The 19,588-nt window shown below is 43.4% G+C and overlaps 1 protein-coding gene across 5 annotated transcripts in view; it reads left to right on the plus strand.

Moving 5' to 3' along the window:
- OXNAD1 (oxidoreductase NAD binding domain containing 1) overlaps positions 1–10,392 on the plus strand; it is a 41,652-nt gene extending 31,260 nt beyond the window's left edge. For all 5 annotated transcript variants that reach the window (XM_078432380.2, XM_060638604.3, XM_060638605.3 and 2 more), the window contains 4 exons: positions 1,402–1,543; positions 7,967–8,209; positions 8,996–9,104; positions 9,791–10,392. In XM_078432380.2, the coding sequence (XP_078288506.2) occupies positions 1,402–1,543; positions 7,967–8,209; positions 8,996–9,104; positions 9,791–9,945 (649 nt within the window). In that variant the 3' untranslated portion in view covers positions 9,946–10,392. The remainder of the gene's footprint in view (positions 1–1,401; positions 1,544–7,966; positions 8,210–8,995; positions 9,105–9,790) is intronic.
- Positions 10,393–19,588: the final 9,196 nt, after the last annotated feature.

The following is a 19,588-nucleotide window of genomic DNA, read 5'->3' on the forward strand; positions in this document are numbered from 1 at the left end:
TGCACAGGGTAGGGGCAGAGAGAGAGAGAGAGAATCCCAAGTAGTCTCCAGGTTGTCAGCACAGAGCCTGATGCAGGGCTCCATCTCATGAACTATGAGATCATGACCTGAGCCGAAATCAAGATTCAGATGCTTAACAGACTGAGCCACCCAGGCACCCCTACAATTGATTTTTGCTAGTCTTGTATCCTGCAACATTATTTGAAGTTACTTATTAATAATATCTTTATAGTAGGTTTCTTAGGATTTTTTATATACAACATCATGTCATCTGTAGCTTCTTTATTTCGTTTTCTTGCTTAATTGCCTTGGCTAGAACCTCTAGTACAATGTTGAAAAGAAGTGGTAAAAGCAAACATCCTTGTCTTGTTTCTGTTTTTAGAGGAGAAACTTTCAGCTTTTCAATGTGAAATGTTGGATATTTTTTTTTGTTGTTTTTTTTTTTTTTTTTTTTTTTACATTTTTATTTATTTTTGAGACAGAGAGAGACAGAGCATGAACGGGGGAGGGTCAGAGAGAGGGAGACACAGAATCTGAAACAGGCTCCAGGCTCTGAGCCGTCAGCACAGAGCCCGACGCGGGGCTCGAACTCACGGACCGCGAGATCATGACCTGAGCCGAAGTCGGCCGCTTAACCGACTGAGCCACCCAGGCGCCCCGAAATGTTGGATATTTTGTAGATGTCCTTTATTAGATTGAGGAAGTTCCCATTTATTCCCAGTTTGTTGAATATTTTTATTATGTAAGTCTCTTGAATATTGTCAAATTCCTTTTCTGCATCTATTAAGATGGTACCTGGGTTTTTCAGATGTTAAACCAACCTAGTATTCCTGGGATTTTTGTGTCCATATTCACAAGGGATATTGATCTGTAGTTTCTTTTCTTGTTATATATCTTTGTCTGATTTGGGTAGCAGGGTAATATTAGCCTTATAGAACGAACTTGGAAGTGTTCTTTTCTGTTCTTTGGAAGAGTTTGTGAAAGATTAGTGTTCTTTAAATGTTTGGTAGAATTAACCCATTGTGCCATCTGGACCTATCCTTTTCTTTCTAGGAAGTTTTGAAATTACTAATTCAATTTATTTGCTTGTTAAGGGTCTGTTCAGATTTCCTGTTTCTTCTTGAGTCCAATTTGGTAGTTTCTGTCTTTCTAGGACTATACCCATTTCACCTAAGCTATCTAAATTTTTGTCATCCAGTTGTTCATAGAGTTCCTTTATAATCTTTTTTATTTTTATAAGGTTGGTGATGATGTCCTTTTTTCCATTCTTGGTTTTATTCATTTTCTCTTTTCTCTTTTTTTTTCTTAATTAGCTAAAAGTTTGTCAGTTTTACTTACCTATTGCCCACTTTTAAAATTGCTTCAACAGAAAGAGTTTATTTCCTTTTTCTTTTTTTTTAGGGTTGATTTCTTTATCCCAGGAGTCTCTGTGGTTGGTGGGTTCTCAATATGCTCCAGCCCCAGACTGCTAAAACAAGAGAGGATGATAGAATTGGCAGTGAAATATGCGAACCACCCCCCTGCTCTCTGGATTCACAATCAGGTGAGCAAACCTGTTTAAACTTGGAGATCTGGGCATCACTGCCTCCCACAAAGTTGGTGTTCAGCTCACTTCATGCACTTAAGAAACCTAGGCTTGAGTGAAAAGGGTACATGCTCACAAAGAGCCCCTATATCCACAATTCAGACTCCATAATGGTCAAAGAAGCAGAATCCTTTTGATGCATTAAGGAAGAAGACTGATAATATTTTCTGGGTTACCAGTGTTGAGTTGAACACTCTTTAGTACTGAAATATTTTATGTCTTATGTAAGTTTTTGAAAGTTGCCTCTGTATATATGTCTCGTAAATGGTACATCTATAAGTCAGATTATTTTTTCCTAACTGTCCTAAACAAAGGGAATTAAACCATCACTCTCTCATTTGGAAAGGAAACAATTTCTGATTGCATCCCGCTCGTGCCCAGAGCTGAGTGCTGCTGAATCTGTGGTGTTATTGCCTTTCTGGAGAGTTCTTCACACGTGATTCTGAGAGGGAATCCACATTTGCTGCTAATAACTGCTGTTTTACCATGGACTCAGCACAATCCTACAGAAGCTGCCTGTTCATTACCTTCTAGAACTCTGGTAACAAAGAATGAGCTCAGCACAGATTAGTTGTCTTCTTAGTTTTTGACCCTTCTCTCCTTTTTACCACCATCCCTTTTGTTTCTGGACTGTGCCTTCTATATTTACCAACAACCTCCATCCCATCCCAGGCCTTTTCTTATCACCTTTTCCAAAAAGGAATGTACCAGTATAAATATTGTAGCTGTAGATAAACTGATTTTAGCAGTTATTGGAAGGGCAGAGGGACCAGAAGAGCTAAAACAGTTTTGAAAAAGAATAAAGTGGGAAGAATCACATTGCTCAAATTTAAGGTGAAAATAAAGCTACAGTAATGAAAACAGTGTGGTATTGGTGAAGGGATAGACACATCAATTGATGGAACAGAATAAAGAGTTCAAAAATAGACCAACATACATATGGCCATTTGAGTTTTGACAAAAGTGCTGAAGAAATTCAGTGGCAAAAGAGTAACCTTTTCAACATGTAGAGACGGGACTGTTGTTTATCCGTATGCAAAAAAAAGAAAAAGAACTTTGACCTAAATGTCATACTTTATGTTGAAAATTCACCCAAAATAGGTTGTAGATCTAAGTGGAAAACACAAAACTATAAAAATTTCGGGGGAAAACTTAGGAAATATTCTGAACTTGAGGGTGGACAAAGTGTTCTTAGGCAGGACACCAAAAGCAAGAGCCATAAAAGAAGAGGTTGATGTATAGGACTTAATCAAAACTAAAAACATTTTTCTGCAAAAGATACTGTTAACAGAATTAAAAAAAACAAAAACAAGCTACAGACTCAGAGAAAGTTATTTGCACGTTAGATATCCAAGAAAGGATCTGTAATATCCAGAATACATAAAGAGCTCTCGAAAGTCAGCAAAAAGAAAACAAGCATAATTTAAAAATAGGCAGAAGATTGAAAGGTACTTCTCTAAAAGGATGTAAGATGGCAAATAAGCAATGACCAGATGTTCACCATCATTAGGGAAATGCAGATTAAAACCGTATATAGCACGGTGTCTCTACACACCTCGTAGAATGACGAAAGTTAAAAATTCTGACAATACCAAGTGCTGGTAAGGATGTGGAGTGAGTGGAAGTCCCTTGTATTGCTTAGATTGCTAGCAAGAATGCAAGGTAATACAGCCAATCTGGAAAACATTTGGTAGTTTTGTACGGAATTAAATATGCACTTATCATAAGTCCTAGTAATACTGCTCCTGGGTGTTTATTCTAGAGAAATGAAAGCTCTGTTCATTTAAAAGCCTGTATAGGAACATCTATCGTTGTTCTATTCATAATTATCAAAATCTGGAAACAACCTAAATGTTTCTCAGCGGGTGAGTGAATAAACGGACTGTGATCCATTCATAACAATGTATTGTTATTCAGCAATAAAAATGGATGAGCTATTGATGCTCTCCCCTTGGGTGAGGCTCAAAGGCCACATGTAAAGTGAAAAGAGCCAGTTCTCAAAGGTTACGTACTCCATAATCCCATTTTCGTCACACTCTGGAAGACAAAGATACAATGATGGAAAACAGATGAGTGCTTAACAGGGGTGAGGGGTAGGGAAAGGTGTGAGCATAGAGAGCACAGGGAGGTTTTGAAGGTGATGGAGCTGTTCTGTATCTCGGTTTTGGTGGTAGTTACGTAGATCTATGTATGTGTTAAAATTCATAGAACTGTACTCCCCCCACCCAAAAAAAATGTATTACTGTAAGGTAATTAAAAAGAAAAAGATATAGGGGCATAAAAAATAGCTGTTCTAATTAGGGTCTGCATGTCAAGTTGTATCTGTTCAGAGTAAGGCAGCTGCTTGCCTTAGCATTTCCATTCTAAGTGTATCCTGTCACATTTTTACCCTCTGACCTTCTGAGTCACTCCTTCCATGTGTCCTCAGCTGCTGCATTCCTTTTTAGATTCGCTTTGGATTTTCCACCCATGGCTGTCTGTAGGCTGCATCCTGAGTCTCTAAAAGATGCCATGGGGGTGGAACCAGCAAGGTTTCCATGTGTCCCACACTCAGTGTTAAAATGAGCTTAGCCATCCTGGCTCCTAGTTCCATGAGTCCCCTCCAGTGATCAGCCTCCCACGTGACCTGACCTGGTCCTGGTCCACAGCTCCCTGCTTGGTTTCATGCCTCATTGACATTTCAATGAAGGAACTTATTCTTAAAGGCGGTAGAAAATCTCCGGTGGCATTGCTTGAATGCACATTTTAATTGTAGTGCCTGCTCCACTCTGCCCGGTGGGAGTTGCAAACAGCCTTTACGAAGTCAGATTTTTCTTGGAACCATTCTCAGGTGGCTGTTTTCCTCCTGAGGGTTTGTCTTACGAAGCTATTAGAGTGGACAATGGAGGCACGTGAGTGTCTGGGTGGCAGCAGGCTGCTCTGTGGGGACAGGGGATAAAGTGCCATAAATGTCTTCCTTTATTTTATCTGCTTTGGCTCAGGCTCCTGGCAGGGTAAAGGGTTCTAGACAGCTATTGTGTGCTGGGCTCCAGTTGCTGTGGAAAAGTTGTTTATTTCGCAAGTAGAAAAATCTATACCCAAATTAGATACATGGCTATGTAATTGAGGGTAATGTCCTTTTACTCGCTTACATATTATACCGTGTAGCACTTTGAGTCTTGTGTTCATGCTACCTTGGCAGTTTTTATTGATCAATAAAAGACAAAGATGGCTTTTCATTCTTTCCAGATGCTAGCAAATTAGAAGATAGATCTATTTAAGATTATTTTGTCACTAAGGAGATGGCATGCACATTGTTTTGTTGTTGTTGCCAACTTTAGGGTTTTGAAAATACTCTGGTTTCTAAAAACAGTACCCTAAAGGCTTTGCTGTCATTACTAGTCCTACCGAAGATGACCATTGGAGAAAATGATTTCTGTCTCATTTCTTAGTCTCTCTTATATTCTTGGAAATAAAGAGAAGCGTGTGCAGGCAAGCAGGATGGGGAGGGAGGGTACAAAGAGAGTAATCTGTCGTCATTAGGCAGAGCCTCTTGTATCACAGCTTCTCTTTTTGAGACTTGGAAAGAAGGGGCATTTTAAAGCACTTTGGTGGCCACTGTAGTGATTCCTAGATTGTACTTATTCCTAACAGAATGCTCCCTTGCTGCTAATTTCTTTTGTCAAAAATGAAAACCCACTTACCGTTCTTCATGTAAAAATGGCCTATATATTTAAAATTGTTCAGTTCAGATGTTTTTTCTGAGAAAGGATTTCCCTTCATTTAATCATTCTTTACTTTCCAGAAAGGACCTCTTTAGTGAATTAAAATAATTTTCATTTTTTCTTAGATTTCTCAAAGATTAACTCTTAAGATTTAACATCTTTCCGTTGTAAAGCCCCAAATTCAATTCATGTCAAAAAGTACTTAGCTGCCTACCTGCCATGTAAGGTGCCAAGGAGTGAATGCTGAGGGTTTGGTCTTTTAAAAGCACATGATAACTTACGGCTTCTTAGGAGGGTGTTCATTCAGTTGATCTGCATCAGGAGCATGTAATGGAGCGAAGCTTTGCTTTTGATATAAATTTCTTTAGTTCTAGACTCTCGTTTTTAGGGAAGAAGGAAGCAGGCACCCTCAGTGCTTTCTCTTCTGTGACAGCTGCAATGACTAAAACACGCTCTCATAATAGAACCTGATGCCAGCAAGCTCTTCCCCATAGTGTGTCATATGACGGCCACCACAGCCCTGTGAAGTGAGTAGGACAGGTGCTGGTACCCATTTAACAGACGCGGTAGCAGAGGCTCAGAAAAATTAAGGAACTTGATGGACTTCGTAGAGTGTGATTAAAATTCAGTCTTCCGGCTCCTAGATGAGTGCATTTTCTCCAAACTAGAGGTCTCAACCCTGTCAGATCCAATGCCCTCTTTGTAGAACTATCCTGAGATGAAATTCAGTTAGTGTAATCAACACATGAAAAATTTTGGGGTGGCATAATTCTCTAAGTGTAATGCCAAGGAGAAATAAAAGGGATTCATGGGGTGCCTGGGTGGCTCAGTTGGTTAAACATCTGACTCTTGATCTCAGCTCAGGTCTTGATCTCAGGGTCGTGAGTTCAAGCCCTGCATTGGGCTCCATGCTGGCTATGAAGCCTACTTAAAGAAAAAGAAAAGTGATTCACAATCAGAGCCTATATGTTTCTTTATATTTTTTTTATTTTGAGAGAGAGTGAGAGAGAGAGAGAGAGAGAGCACGAGTGAGCACAAGTTGGGTAGGGGCAGAGAGAGAGGGGACGGAGGATCTGAAGCAGGCTCTGTGCTGAGAGCAGAGAGCCCAGGCGGGGCTGGAACTCACAAACCACAAGATCATGACCTGAGCTGAAGTCAGATGCTTAATCAACTGAGCCACCCAGGTGCCCCTGTGTGTTTAAGTGTATGAATGGTTGGGCATATCTTAACTAGAAGAACAAAGTAGACAGATGGTTATTCCTCAGTGTGGAATCACCATGAGTACACCCTCTACAGATGCAGATTGTAAGATTCTTTATGGTGACAGAAGCATCACACATGCATGTTACCAACTGGGATGTGGTTTTCCAGAACAGTGAACATACTTGGTAAAGTTCTGGATATAGCAAAGTACAATCCACATGATGGTTACATTCTGGAAAATTCAGACGCCACTAGATACATGCAAAAAATGCTGTGTTTTTTGTAAAAAAAGGATCTAGTCTCAGATTATTACGACGCCACTAGATACGTGCAAAAAAATGCTTTGTGTTTTTTGTAAAAAAAAGGATCTAGTCTCAGATTATTACGAACCAGTTTTCACCTACATGTACGTCCCATGGGCCATTCAGAAGTTTCCACACGGCAGTCCTGGGCATTGGAGATAATGATTTGCTGCTAGATCGGCTCTCTGAGTACAAAAGCCCTCATTTGCAGCATTTGCTGATTTCTGTGCTGCAGATACTCCCTCAATGGCCGATTTCAAACAACCAGTAGAAACTAGTCCATGAAATTCCTCAAAATTTAACCATCAGCTGAACAGAAGCCGGCTCGAGGACATTGCTAACTTCACAAGACATCTCGCACCTTTGGCCCTGCCCTCTGACTGCCAGTTGGGTTTTCCAAACCATGGTGACGATAAGAAAGTGTCACCACGTGTTTCCATAACACCCGTCAGGGGCAGGATCACCTCCATGGAGGACCAGTACATTCAGCTCTGATCGTATTTCTGGTCTAAGTGGCCTCACCAAATAGGCACTCTACCCGGGTGGGGTGGGTGTCTGTGGTGCTCCCCTCCTAGTGTGAATCCTCTGCTGTCTATTCTTACCTCTCCAGGGAAGAGCGGACAGTACTGACCAGCATCTCAGGGCTGGCCTCGAGCCTGTGCAACAGCTCTGGCTGTGCCCTGCTGGTGACCCGGAGGAAGCCCCCCGGTCCCCAGGGTCTTCTCTTATGAGCCCAGGGCAGCCGCAGCATAGTGACACTTGCTCCATCCTGCCTGTGTCAGCTCCATGACTTGGATCAGAAAACAGGAGCGCCGCAGAGAAAAGGGGACTCGTGCTTCAGAGCCGTCCCCTGAGCCCAGTGCCTTTTTCCACAACCCAGCTCTTCACCTAAGAAGTTAACAAATGGCAAAATTACTGACGCGAGTCTTCTTTTGTCCGTACTGGAGTGGCTGTGCAGTGTGGATCACAGAGGCAGAGTAGCAAATGGCCTGTATAATGGACAAGTGGAATCAGTTCACAGGGCCCTGGCACAATTGAGAGCTGGCTGTGAAAATAGTCCTAAACACTGATAAACATGCAGAAGGTAGACACAGTCTGTGTTATTAAAGAAGAGCATTAGATTTAAGGCCTGTGCCACAAAGGACTAACGGATCTTTTCTTTCCTGTCCTAGTGTACCCTTGACTCTGAAGTGGCCGTGAGAGTGGGTGGAGAGTTCTTCTTTGACCCTCAGCCTGCAGATGCCTCTAGAAACCTGGTGTTGATTGCAGGAGGAGTCGGAATTAACCCTCTGCTGTCCATCCTGCGGCACGCGGCAGACCTCCACAGAGACCGGGTGAACAAAGGAAGCGGCTATGAGGTCGGAACGATAAAGCTCTTCTACAGTGCAAAAAATACCAGTGAACTCCTCTTTAAGGTAAGGAAGAAACATATGTCTCGTCGCTTGCCGTGAGCAAACTCGTGTCATGGTATTAGTCGTCCATGGAACTTTCTTCTGTTAGTTCTGTGTTCTCTGCAACCGTTGTTCCACCAAAAGGCTTGACAAGGCTTTATCACGTTCAGATGGGAATTAACCAACACTTTTTATGCCGGACAGTGAAACAGCTAGTGTTGAGGACGCGCCCACTGAAGTGACAGGCCTAGGGCAGGTTGGTGGGCTTGAATCTGGAGGCGGATGAACAGAAAAGTCGCCACATCCCTGAGATTCCGTCGAGTCAGGAGACCTACAAGTGGGCTCGTGTGTTACAGGAGTAGGTGAGAGGCACAGAGTTTGGACCCGCTGGGTAAATGAAACCCCCGTCGGTTGCATCTGTTGAAACTAAGTACGTTTGACAGGAGAAGGCTTTCACTCTGGATTGCTTTGCAGCTGCGGGATGAACAAAAGAACAGAAACAGTTAAAAGACACAACTGTGGTCAGTGAAACTGCTGCTTAATTGCCAATGCTTGAGAAAAAGGAAGAAGAAAAAACTCCCGGAGAGTTAGTAATATGCTTGTTAGCATATTCAGATTTCAATTAAAGCCAAATAGCCCTCTGTACTCTGAATGCTCTGGCCTGCTAGGCTGCAGACAATACCTCTCTAAGTAGAGAGGAAGAGTGGCAGACGTGTGCAGAATGGGAGTCGAGGTTCAGCGGCAGGGGTTGTGCACATCTGTTTTGATTTTTTAAAATTGTAGCGTGACCAAATATGTTTGACATTCCAGCAAAATATCCTCGATTTAGTAAATGAATTTCCTGAGAAGATTGCTTGCAGTTTGCATGTTACCAAACAGACTACACAAATCAGTGCAGAACTGCAGCCATACATCACGGGTGAGTCCCCTGAAGATATTTTGACTATCTCCACGTGGTTGTTTGGAGGACATGCCAGTCGGTCGAGTGTGGATGCTTTACCGTTGGGAGTTGCTGCCTAGGAATGTCACTACCTGGGGAGCTGGGGGGTGACTCATCTTGGAAAAGTAAGGACAGATTCAGTGAGATTTACTTACTATATACAGGTTTCTTACTGCCCATGTTAAAAATGTATTTTCCACATTTTTTAAGGGGACCTTTGCGTCATCGCTGTAGTATGCCTACAAAGAATTTATATTCCAGCTTTGACTGAATCGACGCCATTTGCCATTCATGGTCATTTAAACTACTCGTGGTTTCCCCTGCTTGGAAAGATTTTTCACCAGTTTATTTACTTTGCCGAAGTGAGCTCTGAATCTCTACCAAAGATTAGTAAGCTAACTGGCCCTGTCTGAAGAGTGCATTATGACGAGCTTCCCGCTTTGCCTGCCGGAAACCTAGAGATGCACTCTCTGCTTGGGTCTGGCACCCGGTGCTACCGCCAGGAGCCGTTGTGTGAGGGCCTCAGCACTAGACTCCCTGAGCTGGAGTTCCTGGAAACAGACACAGTTGCTGAGTGGTAGTTAGTCCTTCCTCATTTCAGTACAAGCATGTCTGGCTTATTTGCTGTTGATTCTGGTTGTTTTTTTTTTTTTTTTTTTTGGTAGAAGGAAGAATAACGGAGAAGGAGATAAGAGATCATATTTCAAAAGAGACTTTGTTCTATATTTGTGGCCCACCTCCAATGACAGACTTTTTCTCCAAGCAACTGGAAAACAGCCATGTTCCCAAAGAACACATTTGCTTTGAGAAGTGGTGGTAGGGAGCAGGCAAAGGTAGAAGAGAGAAAGCTGTGAAATCTTCTCAGGACAATAACAGAGACATGATTTGTGGCACCATGAATTTACCTCTCCTCAGCGGTTTTTTTTTTGTTTTCTTTTTTCTTTTTTTTTTTTCAAGGCTGAACTAAGTAAGTGACCAGCTGGAGCATCAAAGAAAAACCAGCCGACAGACTTCAATGATAAGCTTTTTGCCAAGACTTCATTGATTAAATTATTTTTGCTATATTGAGTTTCTTTTATTAATAACTGTTTGATTATCTCATGATGCATCTTGAATCGGTCAATATAGATGTTCTTTCCTCTTAGGGAGAAAAGAGACTGTCCTTAAACTTAATCATATAAAAATGTTCTGTGTGTAAGATATAGGTTGTCTTTATTTGGTAGCAACCTATATATCTTATGTCCAATAAACTTATAATTTAAACACATTCTTATTAATCTTACCTTGAAAATTCTTTATATTTAAGGTCTTAGTTCACCTTACTACAAGCCTGAAGCCTTGTTTCTTCAGACCATCAAAATTGGGGTTGGAAATGGAAAATTATTAGGAAAACTTCTTTAGGGAATTGAATATCTGGCATGTTCGCTTAGTGTTAATGAATGTCCTAAGTATGTATCCTGACTAATTGTTAGTTTCTCCTCAAATTAAATCCTTTTCTGTGCTCTGCGTCTTGGCCGCCTGCCTTAACACTACATGTAGGAGGCGGCTTCTTGTTTGGGACAAAGGCGTCGGTGACTGCTGGATTCCATGTTGAATCTTACCTTCAATGGCCAGGCTGGCTGGCTGTAAAAATGTGCTGAGGATTGATTAGGGAGTATAGAGCCATTTCCAAATCCTGCTTTTCTGCCTTTTATTTAATTTCTTTGCCAGGGTTGTTCTTGGCACCAATAATAGCTCCACGATACATACTTGTTGAATGACTGAAAGAAAGCAGCTAACACTTAGCTCCTTGCTAAGCCTGGGTTGGGAGGCAGTCCCCAGGACGGATGGAGAGAATGGTGGAGCCTCATCGCAAGGCTGCTCTAATGAAACTGCTAGAAAGCAGACTGCTCTTTGTATCTTCATTTAGATCTTTAAAAGGCCAAAAGAAGTCCATAGGTTGAGGTCAGGCCATTCCTCCTGTGACACACAGTGTTGGGCCCAAGGCTACCAGCTTGGAGAATAGTGTGAGGGTAAAAGGGGTCTGGGAAGGAAGGAAGATCAGTTCTGGAGACACAGGAGTTCCAGCTGGAATTCTGTTCCTGAGCTGATGGAACAGCTGATGGGGAAAGACATCTTGCTCTTTGTCATCTCTGTGGCTACAGGCCTCACGGGGAATTTGGGCTTAAACACATCATTGATTTATGGGGCCTGATGATGGCTGGCATCGTTATTGTGGACTCTTCTCTGTTTTGAATTTTGTCAAGTTTTTAAATTTTTTTTAGTTTTTATTTATTTTCTGAGAGTGAGAGCAGGGAAGGGGCGGAGAGAGGAGGAGAGAGAGAATCCCAAGCAGGCCTCACACTGTCAGTGCCGAGTCCGATGCGGGGCCCGAACCCACGAACCACGAGACCGTGACCTGGGCCGAAATCAAGAGCTAGATGCTTAACCGACTGAGTCACCCAAGTGCCCTGAATTTTGTCACGTTTTAAGCAAAGATCATCTGTCAGCTATTTCAATCCCACATTCAAGTTCAGCAGGAAGAAAGGGAGGCTGTTGACTTGATGGGAATTTCAAAGTCTGCTCAAGGCAGTGATTATCCCCGCATTTCATAGGTGAGGGGAGGGAATATGAGACGCTCTGGCCGCAGTAAGGAGCCCTGACTCCTCAATTGGTCCCCAAGTGCCCAGGCCCACGGGCTGGGCTTTAGGGCTGAGTACTCAAGAGGCACAGGAGCGCGGCGCACTGAGATTCAGGGACGTGGGAGCAGCAGTGGGCTCTTGTGCCGACTGGCAAAGGCAGCTGGCGGGGACGGGGACACAAAGGTATAGAGAAAGTGGCCGCCCCAGGCTTTTCTGCGTTGGGAGTGGAGGCGCAGGGCAAGCCTCTTCACAGCGCGAGATGTGCGCAGAGGGTGGTGCCTCCCACCACCTCTGTCCACCCGCCGCCACAGCCTGTCTGCCTGCTGTTGTGACAGAGCAAGGGCCACCTGTCCTGCCCACCACCCTGCCAGTTGACGTCACCATCTGTAACCTCTCTAGACAGGCGAGGTCATGACCTCTGCCTGGACCGTAGTCCCTTCCAGCTCTGTCGTTTCTGGTGCTGAGTGCCAGACAGTATTTCTGGTCTGCTGGCCAAGAATGGCCTGTTGCCCTTGTTTGCCAGGCTAGTCAAGATCTCTTTGGTACTCAGACTGAACTAAGCCGGGGGGCTTGAATTTATAGTGTGGAGGCTGAGAGTGTAGACTGGAGAGAGCCCTGGAGTCCCACTGCTTGCTAGATGGATGACCTTGAGTGAGTCACTCAAGTGTGTCACGCCTCAGTTTGTAATTACACACACGTGTGCACACACTTGCTACTACGTGTAAAGTAGAATCCTACGTACCTCCCAGCACTGTCACGGGGATTAAATGTGATAATACGTATAAAGTGCTTGGCAGAGCACTGCTTGAGTGTGTTAGTAATTTGCTACTCCTTGTCTTATTCCAAAAGGATTTCAAGAGGCCGGATGGCTTAGGTTTAGTCCACTAACCTTTAACCTACGTGCAGGTAGGGCCCTGTCTCTTTCCGCACTATGCTTGGCACATAACAGGTGCTTAGTAAATATTTCTTCCATGGGTGAAAGGGAGTGCCCAAGCTGATGAGCTGTGTTAAAGGAATTTTTTTTTTTTAATGTTTATTTATTTATTTATTTTGAGAGAGAGAGAAGGAGAGAGAAAGAATCCCAAGCAGGCTCCGTGCTGTCAGCACAGAGCCTGATGTGGGGCTCAGTCCCACAAACCGTGAGATCATGACCTGAGCTGAAATCAAGAGTCAGATGCGGAACCGACTGGGCCCCCGGCCGCCCCTACAGGGATTCTTAAAGATCATTCGAGCCTAATTAGTTTGTGAAAAGATGTTGCTTTTAGTGATATGAGACCCTTCTACAGTCTATACCAGAGAGAGGTGAAGCTGATGTTGGAGTCTTTCTCAAATTTGAAGTGTTGGTATGAGCACCAGCAGTTACCAGAAAATGGATCAAATACTTGGTCTTTCCCAAATGGTCTGCTGTCCCTCACCAGTAGGTGTGTGCAGGTGGGCATGGAGCTCTGAGATAAAGATGTTCCCTGGAGCCCTGGTTCTGGTCGGTAGCCCCTACTTTGAAAATCGTATTGTAAAAATTATGAAAGACAGAACGGATGCTTGATTCTTGCCCTGTATTTATCAGTTAGTCTAATAGGAGTTGGTGCCCTAGCAACCTCCAAAACTGGTCACCGGTGAGATTTTTAAAAGTATCAATATGAACTCATGGCGTTTTGAACGTTTGATTGTGTCTATTGTGGCCAGATTTTTGCTGTTCAGCTTGTTTTGGGTTGGCCCCTGCTGTGTTAGTTGTGGGGGTTGCTGATATTTGCATCTCTGATGGCTCTCGGAGTTGCAAACAGTGCTCTAATAAACGTGAAGGAAGAAAAGGAGATCAGTGTGGCGTCAGGACACTACATGAAGAAAGTGTTTCAAGGAGGACAGACTGGCCAGCTGTGTCATGTTGCCAGTAGGACGGGAAAGGTGAGTTCCGACGAGCGACCGTTGATTTAGCAACTGGAAGGTCCCTGGTGATCTCGACAAGATGGATGTTAAGAAAAAAAACGTGGGGGTGCCTGGGTGGCTCAGTCGGTTGAGCGTCTGACTTCGGCTCAGGTCATGATCCCCCAGTTTGTGGGTTCGAGCTCTGAATCAGGCTCTGGGCTGACAGCTCAGAGCCGGGAGCCTGTTTCGGATTCTGTGTCTCCCTCTCTCTGCCCCTTCCCCGCTCATGCTCTGTCTCTCTCTGTCTCTCAAAAATAAATAAACGTTAAAAAAATTTTTTAATAAAAAAGAAAAAAAAACATGTGAAGAAGGAAAACCTATTGTAGTGGTTTCCTTTCCACAACTGGGAGGAAAGAAATTGTAACGAATGAGGATAGATAATAGTTTCGAAGAGTTTTACTATGAAGGGGAAAAAAAAGATAGGAAAGGCAAGTAGAGTCCATAGAACTCACCTCACCACCACCTTTCTTTTTACTCCTTTTAAAAATTTTGTTTTGTTTTAAAACTTTTTCTTTTGAAATAACTTTAGATTTACAGAAGAGCTGCAAAGGGTTCCCGTATACATTTTACCCAGCTTCCCCGAATACCGTCTTATAGAACCATGGTGTATTTATCAAAGCTAAGAAGTCAACAACAGTACAGTTAGGTGGGTACAGTGCTATAAACCAAGCCATAGTTAGTTTTGTTTTTTTTAAGGTGAGAGAAATAACAGCCTGAAAAACTATGAAAGAATCATTCAGTGGGATACCACTTGGGATGCTGAGGTGACGGCGTTTTCTGGAGGGTGAGAAGTTAACTAAGTGTGATTTATTGAGCACCTAGTATGCGCAGTCACTGTGCTAGAGATTGTAGATAGGAAAATATAAGGTTATCCTGAGCAAGTTAAGTATTTGGAAAACAAAGTAGAAATGCTTTAGAGGGCAAAATGGTTTATTTGCAAGTGTTGCCAATCAAAAGGGAAGCTATAGAAGGTGGCTGGCTGGACAGGTCACTGGAGGCGTGGGTGGAGCTATGGGAAGGGTTGTGCCCACACTGTGCTCGGGAGAGCTGTTACACAGGACGCAGAGCTGCTGTAGGTGTGTTCACATACGCTTGTGTGAGCAGCAATATGTATGCACAAGCCCGGTGATTGCCCAGCGTCACGCACCTCTGTCGGAGAGGTTTTTTTTTTTTTTTTTTCTTTCTTTCTGATTGGAAAACAGCAATTTCCTTCATTCCTGGGTACTGCGGATGATCGTATGCTGATAATTTAACCTGAGCGCTGTTATTTCATTTTATTTTAAATGAAACTCCAAGAATTATACCATTCTCATCTTCGAGAAGTAGTGGGATGTCTTGTCTTTAATATTCTTCTTTCCTAATACGTGCCTCGGCAGCAGGCGTGGTGATGACATACGAAGATACCTTCTGACCCACCATCCACTCAAGGCGTGCATTGAAAAGTATTTGTGTTCAGGAGTCCTGACTTCCTCGTTACTAAGCAGCCATCTCCATCCTGTCTGTTCTGGGTTCTTAACTACCCCCACGTCCCGTCCCCACCATCCCCCATCCCTGCCCCTGCCCCTGCCCCTACCCCTGCCCCTGCCCCTGCAGGAGCCCATAAACCTGACCTCCGTGTCATCTCCATGTCCCAAGATTTTGTCTATTCCTTTGTTCTTTCTTAATTACCTGATGAATATGATTATAAAAAATCAAATAATATGAAAGCATGTGCATCAAAATGCCAAAGTTTTCTTCTCTCCCATCCCACTCCCTGGCCTAGCTAGCATGAACTTCTATATAAAGAGCTTGCTAGGTATTAGACCTTTTGCAGTGTATTAACCTTGGACACACAGACAGGTACGTGCACTTATGAATTTACTCTTCTTGCCTACTCCCAGCTGTAGATGCATGCCATCATGTACGTAATTACATCTCTATGATGGACATCTACACTGTTCCCAGTTTGGGCCTATTACAAACAGTACTGCAGGAAACAAACTTGTTTGTGCAATTCTTGTGCATGTATCCTGTCATTTCTGGATCATTTCTGGATCAAAAATTGGCTGGTATTGCCAAATGGCCCTGTAAAATGCACAGTCGATTTATATTCTAACGGAGTATGAAAGTACCCATTTCTCTGACGCTAGGTTGTTTAAGTCTTTAAAGTGTGTTTCCTAGTCACATTAATTAAAAAATTAATTTCCTGATTGCTCCCTAGCATTTTTTTCAAAAATGTTTTAGCCATTTTTTTTAGAATGGTGTGTTCACATTTTATGTCCACTTTGATATCTTATGGATTTGTAACTCTTTATAAAATAGAATGCATGCTAATCTTTTGTCTGTATATGCATTGCAAATATTTTCCCCAATGTATTATTTGTCCCTGAATTGTTTGTTATAACTTACACCAGAGTTTTAAATTTATATATAATCACATATTTTCCCTTGGCTTTTATGAATATACTTTCTTCTGATACTTTGGCAGGTCTTTAATCTATTGGAGATTAATTTTTGTGCTTGATGGGGGATAAGGATCTGACTTTTTCATATGGCTCTCCAGTTGCCCATCACCATTTATCAAATATTCCACACTTTCCCCCAGTGGTTTGAAATGCCTTCTTTATCACATATGAAACTCCCACCTACAGATGGATTTTTTTTCCCCTAGACTCTCCGTTCCATAGGTCTATTTATTTGTTCCTGCTCTGATTCAACACTGTTCTAATTATTATAGCTTCTTAGTATATTCTGTGTTTTCTTTACCTCCTTTTTTTTTTTTTCCCAACCTCTAGATTATTTAAACACAAAGGTCTTAGATGTAGCCATAGAGGTTCATTTTCACAGATAAAGTAATAAAGGAAAAGGGATGGGAAATAGTAACTCTGGAGTTCACCTGAATTCACTGGTGGTCTAGATTTTGGCTAGAGTTCTATTATCAAATGAATACTACAGGAGCACTTGGCATTTGACAAGACATTTGTTTTAGCTCATTGAATTAGCCACAGTGTCTGTGTGAAGTAGGCAGGATGATCAGGGTGAAGATGCTGTTCCATTTTACCAGTAAGGGAAATGAGACTGAGTGGTTGGATGGCTTGCCCAAGCTCACATGGCTGACAGTGACAATGCGTGACTTATGAGTCCTCTCCACAGACTCGGCCCTGACCTTGTTCCAAAATCCTCCCCACTCATTAACGGGGTAGACTTGCCTCCCATTTTTTTTTTTTTTTTTAAAGAGAGACTCATTTAACCAGAACACTCCATTCCATTTTAGTGAGATTTTAAAAAAAAATCCAACCAAGCCTGTCTGTCCTTAGGGACTATAGGCACCTAGAGAGAAGAAAGAAAGAATGGAACAAGTTTAGTTGGCTGTGTAGTAGGGTGGAGAGAACAGGGTGCCAGGCATCGAGAGACCTAAGTCATCCCTGTTGTACAGCTTCCTGCACGACTTACTATGTCCGTGACCTGCTCTCCTGATCTGTCAAGTGGGTGGGACTACACAACCTAGAATCCCTTTTAGCATGATCATTCTGCAATTTTCCTGATGGAAAAAAACAGGCCTTAGAGATCGAGTGGAGCGGAGGTTGGCCATTCTGATGAGATATGACGAAGGAGGGTCTTAACTGTCTTCAAATACTTGATTCATTGTTGCAATTACTGTTGTTTGCATCTCCAGTGTCGACAGAATAAGAAGAAACTGCCTTGGGCCGAAGCAAGGGAAAAGTTTGGTTTGATATAGAGGACTTCTGCACTGTGGTACTGATTAAATTCTGGAGTTGGGGCTCAGGAGAAATGGTGGATTCACCATTAATAAGAAAGAAAACTGACAACATTTTCCTGTTGGGGCTTAAGGTGGGCTGGACTGAGACAGCAGCTGAATTGATAGCTCCCTGGCTTTGTGAAAAGAAGAGTTTTCTCAACAGTTAGCAACTTAGGCATTTCGGGATCCAGGCCCTGACAGGCTTGCTGGTTGTCCTTCCTTCTCAGATGATTTTCTTGTTCTCTTTGCTGAAGAATCAACAAGAGAAGAGGTACCCAGGATTCACAAACAGAGGTTCATTACAGGAAGCATTTTAATGCTCACCCTGATAAGTGAAATCTATTTCTTACCTTCATTAAACCTTCATATTATTTAGAGGCAGCAGAAAATCCAAAGCCATACTGAACTTTATGTCTAGTGAGCAACACATTTAAATACAGAAGTATTGATTACTAAAGATTGTGTTAGTTACAGCGAGGAAAGCTTGCTTCCTCTTACCCGTCAACCAACGTGGGATCCATGTTTTCAAAACGTCTCTGGATTGAATGAGTCCTTTTACTCCATTTCTAAGACACAGTTCCCACAGTGGACAGCCTTGGCTATAATTGTAGCATTGCCATTACAAATTGTTTTAGGCTCTGTCCTTCTGACCCAAGACAAATAGGTCCCGTTCTACAACCTATGACTTACCCATGGTACCTCCCCACCAGCTGCTTCTGTTTGTCAACAGCTTCCTCCCTCCAGAAATTAAAGACCTATTCTTCGGGTCTTAAGGGAAGTATCCAGACTCATGTTTTAGTGACTTTGTAGAATCATGTTGAGTTAGTCATTCAAATCCTGAAAACTAATCCACAAGAGGGTTTCTAGAAAAGTTTTGAACGATGGCAGTATCACTGCAGTATTTGTTATTCCGAGGAAATACTTTTATTTCATTTTATTTTTTTTAAATATTTATTTTGAGCAAGAATGGGCAGAGGAGGGGCAGAGAGTGAGGGAGAGAGAGAATCCCAAGCAGGTTCCGCCATGTCAGCATGGAGCCTGATGCGGGGCTTGAACACACCAGCTGTGAGATCATGACCTGAGCCAAAATCAGGAGTCAGCTGCTTAACTGAGCCACCCCAGACACCCCTATTCCGAGGAAATACTTTTAATAAGGACAGTCCTCATCGGTTTCTGGTAGGGCTGGTAGCTTCCATACCTCCCTCACCGGTCAGTGCAGAATCCAGTCGATTTTTGCTCCTAAATCACTCTCAAAGCTGACCCTTCCTCTCGCTCTCCACTGAGGGGAAAACCACCCACACTCCCACCTGCACTAATACACCAGCCTCCCTTTGCGTCCTCTCTGGGCACCTTTCTCCTTCAGCAGCCAGAGAGATCTTTTAAACATGCAAATTTGACGTCATCTCCCTGTTTAAAACTGATCAATGGCCCCCCATGACTCCTACTGTGAGGATGAGAATCCTTACCAGGGTTCACGAGGCTCAGCTGCCTCAGGCCCTGCCCATCCATCTCTGTCTCGAATCTCATCGTTGCTACTCCCCACCCCTACACACACACACTCTCTGCGAACCTGCTTCGATTTCTTTCAGTTACGTGGACATAAGCTGCTTCCTTCAGAGCCTGCTCTCACATTCTTCCTGTTCAGTCTTGCTTCCTCGTTGCTAACGTTTGTATATAGCACTTCCCTTGTGCCAGACGCTCTCTAAGCACTTTGCATACACTCACTTCATTCTCGCTACGGCCTCTACCTCCCTTTTACAGATGAGGCAGCCGAGGCACAGGCGGGTTAAGTGACTTGCCCAAGGCCACCCAGCTGGTAGGCGGCAGAGTCCGGGTTCTAGCGGGGCAGCGGGGCTCCAGTCTGTGCCCTGAGCTGCGAGGCACACTGCCACCCTGTGGACTGCTCACCTGACTGCTTATCCTTCGGCGAAGCCTTCCGTAAGTGGGTGACCTCTCCCTGTCGGTGCCTTCGCGGCATCCCGCCCTTGTCCACGCCACTCCCCACAGCTACGGCTGCCGGTGCCGGAACCTAGCGTGTGTCGTAAGCCCCGAGGGAGCCGGATGGGGGTCGGTCTCGTTCACTGCTCTCTTCCCAGCACCTAGCACTGTGGTGTGGGCCTTAAAAACGCATACGTGGGGCGCCTTGGGGGCGTGGTCGGTTAAATGTCTGATGTCAGCTC

Source organism: Panthera onca, chromosome C2 (assembly GCF_046562875.1).
Source record: "Panthera onca isolate mPanOnc1 chromosome C2, mPanOnc1 haplotype 2, whole genome shotgun sequence".
Taxonomy (NCBI): domain Eukaryota; kingdom Metazoa; phylum Chordata; class Mammalia; order Carnivora; family Felidae; genus Panthera; species Panthera onca.